Source organism: Nestor notabilis, unplaced genomic scaffold (assembly GCF_000696875.1).
Source record: "Nestor notabilis isolate BGI_N333 unplaced genomic scaffold, ASM69687v1 scaffold23894, whole genome shotgun sequence".
Taxonomy (NCBI): Eukaryota; Metazoa; Chordata; class Aves; order Psittaciformes; family Psittacidae; genus Nestor; species Nestor notabilis.
The window spans coordinates 388-12441 of NW_009927233.1; the positions used below are offsets into that span (position 1 = coordinate 388).

The window sequence follows — 12054 nt, forward strand, 5'->3', positions numbered from 1 at the left end:
ACCCTGGGAAAGTGGGAATGGTTGTAGGGTACCAATGGGTGCATCCTGGTAGCACAGGATCCAGAATGAGGCCATCCTGGCTGTGTTATCTTGTGTGAGACCCTGGAGCGTGCCATGATGGCATATGATGAGTGTTCTTCCTAGCCTACCAGTCAATCCTAGGGCATCATTGCTGGGGTGTTTGGGTGCAGCTGTGCTCAGGACTGTGAAGATGAAGAGGGGACTCTGGATCCTAGCCCAGCTGGGGTGTTGGTGATGTAAAGAGGTAGCAGAGCCCCATGGGCTGAGTAGCATCCTCTCATATACTTAAGGGCATCCAGACATGTCTGGAGGAGCTGGTGGGATTTCCAGAATGGAAACAGCCTAGTGGCCCCATGACCTCAAGTTGCTCTCTTGAAGGGACCACTTTTCCCATGGCCTTTTGGCATGCACATCACCTGAGGGCATGCTGAAGAGATGGGAACACACCATGGGGCACTTCAACCTGTAGAGAACAAATCTTGAGTTAGTTTCAGAGGCCACAGCTCCTCTGGAGTGACAGGGAGCTGGAGCTGATGTGGGTGAAAGGAGGGCCATGCGGGGAGTGCAGGGATGTGCTAGGAACTCTTGTCCTGTGCTGTATGGGTCCGTGACTCCCTGTTCTTCCCTTGTGCTGCTGGCAGGCCTATGAGCTCTCCACGCTGACCGGCACCCAGGTCCTGCTGCTGGTGGCCAGCGAGACGGGCCATGTGTACACGTTTGCCACACGGAAGCTGCAGCCCATGATTACCAGTGAGACGGGGAAGGCGTTGATCCAAACGTGCCTCAACTCCCCAGACTCACCGCCGCGCTCGGACCCGACCACTGACCAGCGCATGAGTGCCACGGGCTTCGAGGAGACGGACCTCACCTACCAGGTGTCCGAGTCGGACAGCAGTGGGGAGACCAAGGTAACGCTCAGCCGCATACCTGGGCACCCAGGGGGGCACGGGCTGTGCCAGGATCAATGCCAGTCTCCTTGAATAGCAGCTTGGAAAGCTGAGGACGGGTCCTGCTTCGCTGTGACTCCAGTGGGTTCATGCCCACTGAGAGGTCTCTCTGGGCAGACTCACTTGTCTGGTGATAGTGGTGATTTGGAGAGGGAGGGAAGTGAGTGGCAGGTGTCCTGGCCCCTGTCTCTGCAGCAGGGCTCCCCACCAGCCCGGCCCGCCCCCTGGTCAGCTCTCAGCACTGTTATCTCTCCCCGGGCGTCTCCATGCTCTTGCACTCATTGATAAAAATTTGATTCTGCCTCCATGGCCTTATAAGGCCTGGTTTCCCTCGCCAGAGTCCCTGGCAGGGCCCCTCACATTCCTTATAAGCTGCAGCTGTCTCTTGCTTTGGTGCTGTTTTGGAAGGGGGCAGGGAGGACATGGGGAATGGAAACACTTGGCTGGATGGACTGTTTCTGCTCACTGCCTCGTGTCCCTGCAGGCACTAGCCCTTGCCTGTCTTGCCTGTGGCCTCTCACGCAGGGTGCTGCAGAGGGCTGCCCATGGGTGCAGAGTTGGGCGATGAACCTTTCCTGCTGGGAGGACTCTGTCTTGTCGCTGCATCCCTGGTGCTGGTTCTCAGAGCTGTTGCAAGAAAGCTGGCTCCAATATAGAATCCCAGACTGGCTTGGGTTGGGAGGGACTTTAAAGCTCATCCAGTTCCAACATTCTGCCACAGGCAGGGACACCTTCCACTAGAGCAGGTTGCTCCAAGCCCTGTCCAACCTGGCCCTGAACACCATCAGGGATGGGGCAGCCACAGCTTCTTTGGGCAACCTGTGCCAGCGCCTCAGCATCCTCATAGTAAAGAATTTGTTTCTAATGTCTCATCTGTTCAATAACTTTAATTTACATCATTCATATAAATTACATTTTTCTGTATCCCTGCTGGTGCTGGGATCCACAGGCATGAAGAGGTGGGAGGCAGGGGAGTTTGTGGAGCAAGGTTGGGGTGACATGCTGAACTAGGGGTTGTGCCACAGCTTCCTGCACCTGCGTGGGGTGCCACTTGGTGCTGTGAGTTGCTGCAGCTCTGCTGTAGCTGTGTTCAGGGTGTTGGACCTGGGCTTGCTGTAAAAGCATACTTCCAGATGATCCATGGCCTTACTCTAGGAGACCTCTAGCCAACTGTACACAAACCACAGCAGCATCCTAATCTAGCTACTGTATGCAAACCCACAGTAGCCACTAAATATTAAGCAGACAGAACATGGAGAAGGGTGTTTGAAGTCTATGTGCTGTAATCCCAAAGGCAGTAAGTGCAACAACATGCCTCTTGTGTTTGGGGCTGCAGGGGTGTTCAGCTGTGTGTTTGCATCCTGTGGTAGTGCAACAGTCACAATGCTGCTGGGTACCTGGTAGCCACAATTCCTCCATGCCCTCTTCCTCATGTGTGTGTAGTGCTGCACCAAGCAAAAGCTTATCACTGCTGAGCCCTGAGAAATACCAGCAGTTGCAGAGATCCCCGCAGGCAGAGCAGCTGTGGTGAGCCAAGGTGTTGCTGCCTGGAGAGCTCTGTGCTTGGAGCCCAGAAGAGCCCCTGGGAAGGCTTCCCATTGGTGGGAGCCCAACAACAGTTCTGGCTGTCCCAGTCTGACATGACTTTCTTCCTTGGGTGCTCTGAATTCCTAGTGTGAGCTGTGCCAGCCCTTTCCAGTAGGCAAAGGAGTCCATTGTCACCAGCAGTTTCTCCTTTCTGCAGCCTGTGTTTGTAAGGACTTGTCTCTTGTGCTTCTCCTGAATGAAAAGCACGTCCTCTGGGCATTTTGTAATGAGACAAATTACCTATGCCTGGAGTAATTGGAGGTGCAGGCAGTGCTGTGCATGGTATATGACCTGTTCCTGCCATGGGGCTTGTCCGCATTGTGTCCCTTAAGATTGTCCCTGAAAACACTGCTGAGTGGGCCCCAGAGGAAGTGTGCTGTTGGGGTGCAGTTACTATGCAGAAAAGATCTTAACGCAACTTCTTTCTGCCCGCTTTCTGATGCAACCTTGCAAGCTCCATCCCACTACTTAAGAGTGGTAATGCTTAGAGTGGGGTGCCTTCTGGCTACGGCCAGCTTTTATTGTGGAGCTGGAGGAGCCCTGTGGCCCTGTCTCCTGCTTAAATCCACCCCTGGCCTGCTGAGGGTTCTTGTCATGGTAAGCCCTGAGGCTGGGGACAGTCCTACCCTTACCTTCCCCAGTCCTGCTGCACCTTGTGCAGGGCTGCAAGCCTGGGTTTGTGCTCTAACAGAGATCAGCCCAATTCCAGTAGACCAAGAAGTCTTCTGAGGATGAAGGAAGTCTGTGGGTGGGCTGTGCTAGGTGGGTAGCATCCTTGCTGAGCGGTGGCTGGTACACAGGGCTGGTTACAGGTACGTCAGTGGAGGAGGTGGCAGGAGATCAAGTCAGGTCCAGCCACATAGGATGCTCTGAGACGACTGGGCAATTGCTCCCTGGCCTTTCTGTGAACTCTGCTTCTTGGCCCTCTGCAGGGACAAAACCTGCTTGTGTTCAGCTGCTGCAGCAGAGGCAGGGAGCAGCGCAGGTAGCCTGTTTGTTACCTGCAGTCAGCAGCCCACTGGTCTTCATTTGAGCTACAATCAGCAGCAACCATGAGATCCTCCTGCTATGCCACATCCAAGCTCCCTGCCGTGCAGCTGAGCTTGGACTGCAGCTGGGATTGGGGCATGCTGTACTTTTAAATCAGTATCTGTATCTTCACAATGATACTGTTGGGCACTGACCTGCCTGATCTCTTGTGCTCTCCAAAAGACCCTCATGTAATCTCTTGGGTGTGGTTACGTGGGAGAGGCAATTTTTGAGGGAGCTCAAAGACTATAGATTGGGGTAAGAGAGTGTAAGGAGCCTTGATCTAGTCATCTCTTCTTGAGGTGGGGGAAGGGAGGGATTTTCTGCCCCATCTGGAATGTAGATTGGGTGTTGGAGACCAGATTGGGATTTCCCATGTGCCTCCTAGGCCAGTTGTCCTCCAGCATCTGCATACTAATGCTGGCTGTGGGGTCTGGGCCATGCTGAGCAGCATTGTCTCAGGCAGTCCCCGAAAGCCATGGAGTGGGATCATTTCTGTCCCCAGGATCTTTCTATGGTCCAGGGTGGGCATCAGTTGGCCTTGGCCATGCCTTATGGTCCACGCATACTGTATAGCATTTGTCAAGCATGCACAGAGGTGTGGGTCTGTGCAGGCATCTCTTGACGCTATGCTGCACCTCTCTGCTGCATGTTGATTTCCTCAGGTACTGCTCTGCAAACTGAAGTTTTGAGTGAGCTGTGGTGGGGATTGAATGTGCAGCTGGATCGGGAAGGGAATAACCTTCAGGGCTGCTGTGGTGCATCAGTTTGTCCATTGCCCTTTGGTTGATCTCTGCTGGAGGTGACCCGTGGCTTGGCTCCTATTGAAAGCTGGCCTTGTGCATGTACTTTAGGCTTTGCAGGTGCTGGAGGGAGCCAAGGTACCCAGGGGCTCTGAGGCATCCACAACAGTCATGGGGATAAGGCAACAGATGTCCAATCCCAAGGTCTCTTTCAGCTCTCTTTCTGTGCTGTATTGCTGCAGCCTAAGAGTAACACAACAAAGATGGGAGGAATCTGAGTCTCATCTGTGGCAGAGCTGGGGTGTGAATGGTTCAAGCCTGCTGGCACAGCATCCCTCCCAAGCATCTTTGCTGTTCCGATCATACTGAGGTTTGCCCTTGTACTTTTAGGGAGTCCTGGGAATCCCCTGAGTTAGGGTGCTGTAAATCTTTTGGGATGCCTCCTCCAGCCCTGGGAGTGTGGAGTGCTGGGGGATGCTGACTGCCCTGGCTGCCTGGGGGCTGTATCTCAGGGGCGTACAGCTTCAGGGCTATGCCTGGGCATGAGGGAGCCTGGATTTTCCAGCTGGGAACAAGACCCATCCTGCTCTACTATGGCTTCCATGGCTTAGTGGGGGGAACTCTGCCCTGTCACCCACGTGGGGAGAGCACCCGCAGTCTCCGTGTCCCATGTGGGATGGCAAGAGTTTGTGGCTGAGCTAATGGAAAGTGGCTATGCTGGGTTCCACTCTGTTATCACGTGCTTCTTCTAATTTGGACTTCAGGGACTGTGGTGCCAAGGCTGAGGGGTGTTACTCTCCTCCCTCCTCGGGCCCTGGGGCACGGCTGAGTGCCCAGGATTGGCTCCTCCTGTCCAAAATGGGCTGCCTTCCCTTTTTTAGCTGTTGGTTGAGCTGTGAATTCCTCGTTCCTGGCAGCTTGACAAGCTGGGAACAAGGCTTAGCACGTGGGAGAGCTGGCCCACCAGCCTGCAGCGGGAGGGGTGGGAGTGTGGCAGCCTTAACTCTTCCCGGGTGTGCCGATGGCCATGGCAGGGCATGGGGACAGCAGGTCCCTTTGGCCTGTAGAGCGGTCTCCTGCAGAGCAGTGTATGTGCTGTCTGCTCTTGGCCAACAAAAACAGGACAGGCAGGAGACCCTAGGTGTCTAAAAGGGGATTTGGGGGAAGGAGGTATGTTAGGTAAAGTGTGACTGCCAGGGGCAGCAGCGATTGTGCTGGGCTTGGTTCCTGCAGGCCCAAGGCACTTGCTTTGTGGCTGCAGAAACTAAGGTGTTACATGCCCTGCAGCCTGGCATACGCTTTCCTCCCTTGTTCCCAGACCCAGGAGGCTGGTCTCAGGCTAGTGTTGGCCTGGTGCAGGGCCTTTTCCCTCCTGGTGCTCAGCTTCCCTGGCATTGATGTCCTCAGGCATAGAGTTTTGCTCCTTGCTGGACCATGGTGTGTGCTGGCCGTAGCTAACATGCAGAGTCGCTTGGAAGTATTTGCCTTCTGCCCGTCTCCTGCTGGTGGGAGGCAATCCCACTTTATCCCACTCCTGCTAGTGGGATGGCAGATGGGGTTCTTCCCTTGGCCAAGTTCTTCCCTTTGCTCCAGGAGATTTGTGGAAGCATTCCCCAGGGCTTGCCAAAGCAGCTGTCAGGGCTGGGTTTGGGCATCCCTGGTGTCCAGGGTTGGCCTTATCTCTCCCTTGCTGCTTTTGGTGCACAGCTACCTTTAAGAGCCAGTTCTCAGCTTGTTCTTTGCCATGTGTTTCCTGCCATAAGGGAAGTGGTGTGTGTTCCTGACAGGAGACAGTGTGTTTGCCTTTATGTCTGTCCCTGCAAGCACTGCTTTTGCCTATTTTGTGCCAGAAAAAGGTTTTCTCCTCTTAGAGGCTTTGGGGACTCCTGGGGAGGGGAAGGGTTGCTTTGTCCCCTCGTGTCTCACAGGGAAGTCTCTCAGGGGACCTGTGTGGCCCTGGGCTTGTATCCAAGGTATACGCTGAGCTCTCTCCAGCTTTCCTCATGCTGCGTTACTGGGCACAGTCTTCTCATGTTTGTACAAGCAACTTCTCTCTGCTACACTGGCTGTGGTCCATGTGCTGGCAGCAAGCTATGGGGGTATGGTTTAGCACCAGCATGCAACCAGTAGAGCCTGCTTTGATCTTATGGTCAGATGTTGACAAGATCCAAGGGCTGGTCTTAGTTGTCACAATCTCTCCTTCCCCAGGACGCACTGAAACCAGCGTTCACTGTCACCAACCTGCCGGGGACAACGTCCACCATCCAGACAGCCCCCACCACCTCAACCTCTATGCAGGTCAGCAGTGGCCCATCATTCCCCATCACTAATTACCTGGCGCCAGTGTCTGCCAGCATCAGCCCCAATGCCGTCACCAGTGCCAACGGGACAGTGCTGAAGACTACTGGAGCCAGTGCAGTGACATCTGGGGGCCTCATGCCGATACCCACCAGCTTCACCCTCATGTCAGGTCAGTGCTTTTAGGGGCTAAGGACTGCAACATCCAACAAAAGTGTGTTACTACCCTCTCCAGAAGAGGGAAGACTAGTGGCAGGAGAAAGCAGAGTGGTTGCTGCTGTAGGGTGAACCTGGCTGGGATTCCTTGATTGATCACCCCGCCAGGGGCCAGTGGCTGGAGAAGTGTCGTGTAGTGGCTGTTTCCTTAGAGTGCTGCTAGCTGGCCCTGCTGCTGGGAAGGGCGTGGTGGCAGGGAGCTGAGTTGGGACCCCGGGGCAGCACCAAGAAGCCTGGAGGGAGTGAAAAGAGCTGATGGTGACAAAGCCTTTCTTTATCCCTCCTTTTGGCAGGTGCTTCCCTTTCTCCAGGGACCCCTACCATTCCTCTCACTCAGTTACAGCCGCACTCCCTGGCTCTTTCCAGCCAGCAGGGCCAGGTGGTCACGGGTACGGCTGGGCCGCTGCAGCAGGCACAACAGACAGGCTTCTTCCGCTTTCCTGCCAGAGCTGGAGGGCAGATCGTGTCGCTGACAGGTCAGCACTCGCTTCTCCTCCGCTTGCTTGATGTGGGGGGATGGAGGCATCTGTGGGGTCCTGGTCCTGGCCAGAGAACTGACCCCCAACTGAGGTGGGAGCACAGGAGGCAGAGCACAGGGCACCCTGGCTGTGGCTGCAGAGGAGAGGTCGGAAGGCAGGGCAGAGAGTGCTTGGCATAGGCAGGAGCAGCAGCTTGGGGAATACAGACCCAGGGAAGCAGTGGGTTGTCAGTCCCCTGCCCCAGGGTTTGCCCGCTGTCTAGCAAATGCAGAGGAGACAGGTCCTGATACAGCTGAGGTGCTGAGGCTGAACTCTGCTGCTAGGAGGACTGATGGAAGTAGACTGCAGGGGCTCAGATGCCCAATGGATGTTTTTTGAGTGCTGGTATTTGGCTCCGAGCAGCTGCTTTTGTGTTTGGATCTGCAGTCAGTCACTGAACCACAGTGCAGAGGATAGATTCTGAAAGACCTGGTGCAGAGGAGGGAGCAGTGCTGGTGCGCTGCCTTATGCGCGTTGTCCTTGGTAGGAATTTACTGTGCTGAGTCAAGGCTCCCCAGGTGTTTTACTGGGGCTGGATGTGCTACTGGCTGGAGGTTCAGAGCAGGGCTAAACTCCCCTTTGTGGAGACAGCCATCATCTGAGGACTAGCACTGAGACAGTATTTCTTGTGTCCTGCCTGTTTGTGCCCAAGTCAATGAGTCTTGTAGCCTGCATGCTTTCTTGGAGCCCTTATGGCTCCCGTGAGCCCTGGCAGACAGGATAATCCTATGCAAAGGGACTGGATTTCCTTTGTGATCTGCAGGAGCTAAGAGAATAATGGATGTATATCTCTGTGGTGCGGTGCATGGAGAAATTCCCCATGTGAGTGACGTGATTGGTGATTCCTGCTCTCTCTCATCCCTCACTCTTCCCTCTGGCGACAGGACCTGAGCCTGAGGGGAGCTTTCTGTGCCAAGCTCTGTCTCTGTGGGCTGGGCTGGAGGCTGCGTGGCCATGCCCCATGTACAAAGTGTACATCTAGGGTGTACGCCTTGTGGCCCAGTGGTCTCTAATCCCAGTGTAAGGCACTGTGATGTCTTTGGGATCACCGGATGGGCGAGATAACTGTTCCCCAAGTGCCCTGTGGAGCTGGGCTCCAGAGGGTAAAGGCAGCAGGGCCCAGCTGGCCTGGGCATTTGGGCTCTTGCAGTTCTACTTGGTGCAGTGAGATCATCTTTGCATGGGCAGTGCTGGGGGCATGTGCTGGGCCCTTCTGTGCTGTGTCTTGGTGGAGCCGGGAGGGGTGAGGAGTGCCCCAAACTTGCCTGAACCGTGTTTGGGAGCTGGACAAAAGCTGCTGTGGCCTTTTCTTTTCTCTCTAGAGCCCTGTAGCTCAGCTAACCCCTCCTTGGTCCCTGTGTGCCAGGACAGAGCAGGTTTTGGCCTGCCGTTCGGGACAGGGCCTGATTTCTGCCACTTGCTGCTTTTGGCCAGCCTTCCACAGCACAGTGCAGGGCCATGCTGCAGAGCAGTTTGTGGCCAGAGAAAGACCGGGGGGCTTTTTCACACGGCCCAGAGTGCCTGTATCCCTGCTGAGCATAGGCTTACGGGCTCCTCTCTCTCCCAAGGTGGTACCATGGCTCAGCAGGTCCCAGTCCAGGCGATCCAGGTGCACCAGGCACCGCAGCAAACGTCTCCCTCTAGCGACAGCAGCACTGACCTTACCCAGACCTCTTCCAGCGGAACAGGTAATTGGGACATTACGGTAAACCATGTTATGTGTTTCTAATCACTGCTGCTAACAACCACATGCCTGCTCTCTGCCCAGGATCCTTCTTCAGACCAACTCTATCCCAGCCTTTCGGACAGTTTCCCAGGTGTATATTTCCTTGTTGGCATCCCCTGTGCTACGCTATACCTAGGTAGATGTTTCTGTGTATAGGGCACCTTACAAGGGATGTCGGAGCCTCTCCAGCCACATCATCTGCTCTTAATTTGCAGCGTGGAGCTGGGAACAGGTTGCCATTTCTCATATGGTTTCTCAGTGAGCCAGCATTGCCCCTAGCATAAGCATTGGCTCACATCTACTTGAGATTTTTACTGTATGTGCAGAGGACATCTCTTGTCAGAAAAATCTGAGTTCAGATGCCTGGATGCAGGCTGAATCCATTTCAACGTTTTTATTAAAGCTTGTATCTCAAGTTGAATTTGGTCCTTGGATATTTGGCTGCTGTTCTTTTTTGCCCTCTTATATTTACGAAAGGAGATGTTTGAGCTCTCCTGCCTGTTCCCTGGGGCTTCTCCTCAAGAGCTTGGGAGAACAAGATGGGCATCTTCATGCCCCTCCTGCTTCAGGACAGCGCAGCGGAGGGAGGGGTTCTGGGCAGGTGCGTGAGTGTAGCAGATTCCTTTCGTGTGACTGACTCTCATCTGTCCTGGTGCCAGTGACCCTCCCGGCGACCATCATGACGTCGTCTGTGCCAACCACTGTGGGTGGCCACATGATGTACCCCAGCCCCCATGCGGTGATGTACGCACCCACATCTGGCCTTGCGGACGGCGGGCTTGCAGTCCTCAACGCGTTCTCACAGGCACCCTCAGCGATGCAGGTGTCCCACGGCCAGGTCCAGGATCAGGGTAAGACAGCTCTCTGGGTCGGTGTTCCCCTAAGTGCTCTGACACCCTTGTTTTTCTCTCACATGTATTTATGCTATATATTGATTTCAAAAAAAGCTGCTTCTGAGCAGTCCTAGTGGCTGTAGAAGGGCCTGGCAAGGGAGATGCTTGATGCATGCTTTTAGATCCTGCTATTCTCCTATGCAAAGGATTGCTGGGGAAAAAGGGTAAGGGTTGCTGGGACGGGTCGCATATGGGGCAGGCCAGCAGAGGAGTTAGAAGAGACTGGAGACAATGTGTAGTTGCATGAGGGGGGAAAAGCAGCATGAAAAAACATGCAGGCATGACTTGGATTGAGGACTAATGCCTGCTTCTCCCACCATTTTGAAAGCTAGCACCTGTGGCTTTCTTCTGGGATGCTATCATGCACGCAAACAGACTCCTTCATCCTAGCAAAGCTCCATAGAGCTCAGAGAAATGACCTATTGGGGAGCACTGTTTAAGGGATGGTATCATTTGTGCTCTCTCTGTGGCAGGTGGCGTCCCCCAAGTGTTCCTGACAGCCCCATCAGGCACCGTTCAGATCCCAGTCTCAGCTGTCCAGCTTCACCAGGTAGGAGCAGAGTGATACTCACAGGTGTTCAGGGGGTATCCTTGCTCTGCCTCTGCCTGCACATTCTTTGTGGGTCTGGGCAGACCCATGTCCTCGGGTATGGCCAGTCCTCAGGTGTGGGAAAGCTGTCAGTGCCACCTACCTGTGGGTGAGGAAGTCCTACCCTCCTTGGACAGGAGCCCAGAAGGGACAGTGCCACCCTGGCTGCTGGCACAGGTGGTCTCAGGGCATGCTGTCCCCCAGTGCTTCCTCCTCCCTTTTCTCTCTAGATGGCGGTCATCGGGCAGCAGAGCAGCAGTGGCAGCAGCCTGACGGAGCTGCAGGTAGTCAACTTGGACACCTCACACGGCGCCAAGAGTGACTGAGAGGCCTCTGCTGCCGGCCTTGGGCTATTCCCTGGCTTGTCACGCCAGTGCCGGGGCTGGTGGCAATTCCTTCTCGTACAGACTGCACCAGTTATTTATTGTTGCCTTTTCACGTTTCCTTCATCCACACGTGCACACACACACAAACACACACACATGCACCCACACACACACACATAGGGCACGCGCGTGGGGCTGCAGGACCCACCTGGGGTGGAGCTATGCTGGGGCCATGCAGGGCTTGGGGGCATTTGGATGCTGCGATAGCTGTGCTTGTCTCACGCCAGCCAAAGAAACTTGTCTCTGGAGGGGAGGATTGCTCTGTGCTGCAAATAAATACTGTGGGCCATTCCCAGCTGGAGGCTTTGGCTCCTTCTGGGCACTCCGAAGACACCTTGCCCATGAGCGTTTGCTCTGCATGGGGCTCAGCTCAAATCCAGAGCTGTCCTGCAGGTGTAGTTCGGAGCAGAGCGGGCCAAGGCTGTGCTGCTGGCCTCAGCAATGTGCCTTTGTGGGGGTGATGGGTCCTGGCTGCAGCAACTTGCCTTGGGCTCTGGACGCGGGAGAGTGGCCAGCTTGCATGTGCATCTCTGGTTGGGCCTGCAGCACGTGGCCCCATCCTCCTCGTGTGCACTACGGTGAGCCCTCTGCCCTCAGTGCCTCCTTGCTGGGCTGCCTGGCAGACTTGCAGCCTGACTGGCTCTGTCCCGGTGGCTGCCCTTGCACAGCTGAGGTGGTCGGTGGACAACCAGGAGCACAGCGATGCCCAAGAGAGCTCCTGGGGGGCTTTGTGGCCAGCCCAGTCCCACACTCTCCTCTCAGCCCTCACACTGCTTGCGGACTCTGTACACCCAGGGGAATGTGGTCAGGTCTTTCCCACATCCCTCTGCAGCTCCAGCCAGCGCTTTCTAAATTCATCTGATGCAAGGTGGAGAAACAACTCAAGTGTCAAAAGGGAAGAGCCCATGGGGCACTGAGCTGCTGGGCACATGGCAGGCTCTTCCTCTGAGCACCAGGGTGACCTGCAGGCCATCCTGGGCTGCAGAGGAGCGGCTGAGATGCCTGTGCAGGCTCAGCAAGGCTGGGGGAGAAGGGCTGGAGCATGCTTGGTCCTGCATGGGAGTTGCTGTGAATGGCTCTGCTACCTAGCCCTGTCCCTGG

At 55.3% G+C, this 12054-nt stretch overlaps 1 protein-coding gene across 1 annotated transcript; it reads left to right on the forward strand.

The window, feature by feature from the left end:
- Nucleotides 1-668: 668 nt before the first annotated feature.
- On the forward strand, nucleotides 669-11498 carry SRF (serum response factor (c-fos serum response element-binding transcription factor)). Its single transcript, XM_010013982.1, has 6 exons — nucleotides 669-929; nucleotides 6536-6797; nucleotides 8928-9047; nucleotides 9745-9936; nucleotides 10452-10528; nucleotides 10798-11498. The coding sequence occupies exons 1-6, from the start codon at nucleotides 762-764 to the stop codon at nucleotides 10891-10893; spliced, it is 915 nt and encodes a 304-aa protein (XP_010012284.1). The 5' UTR covers nucleotides 669-761; the 3' UTR covers nucleotides 10894-11498.
- The last annotated feature ends 556 nt before the right edge of the window (nucleotides 11499-12054 follow it).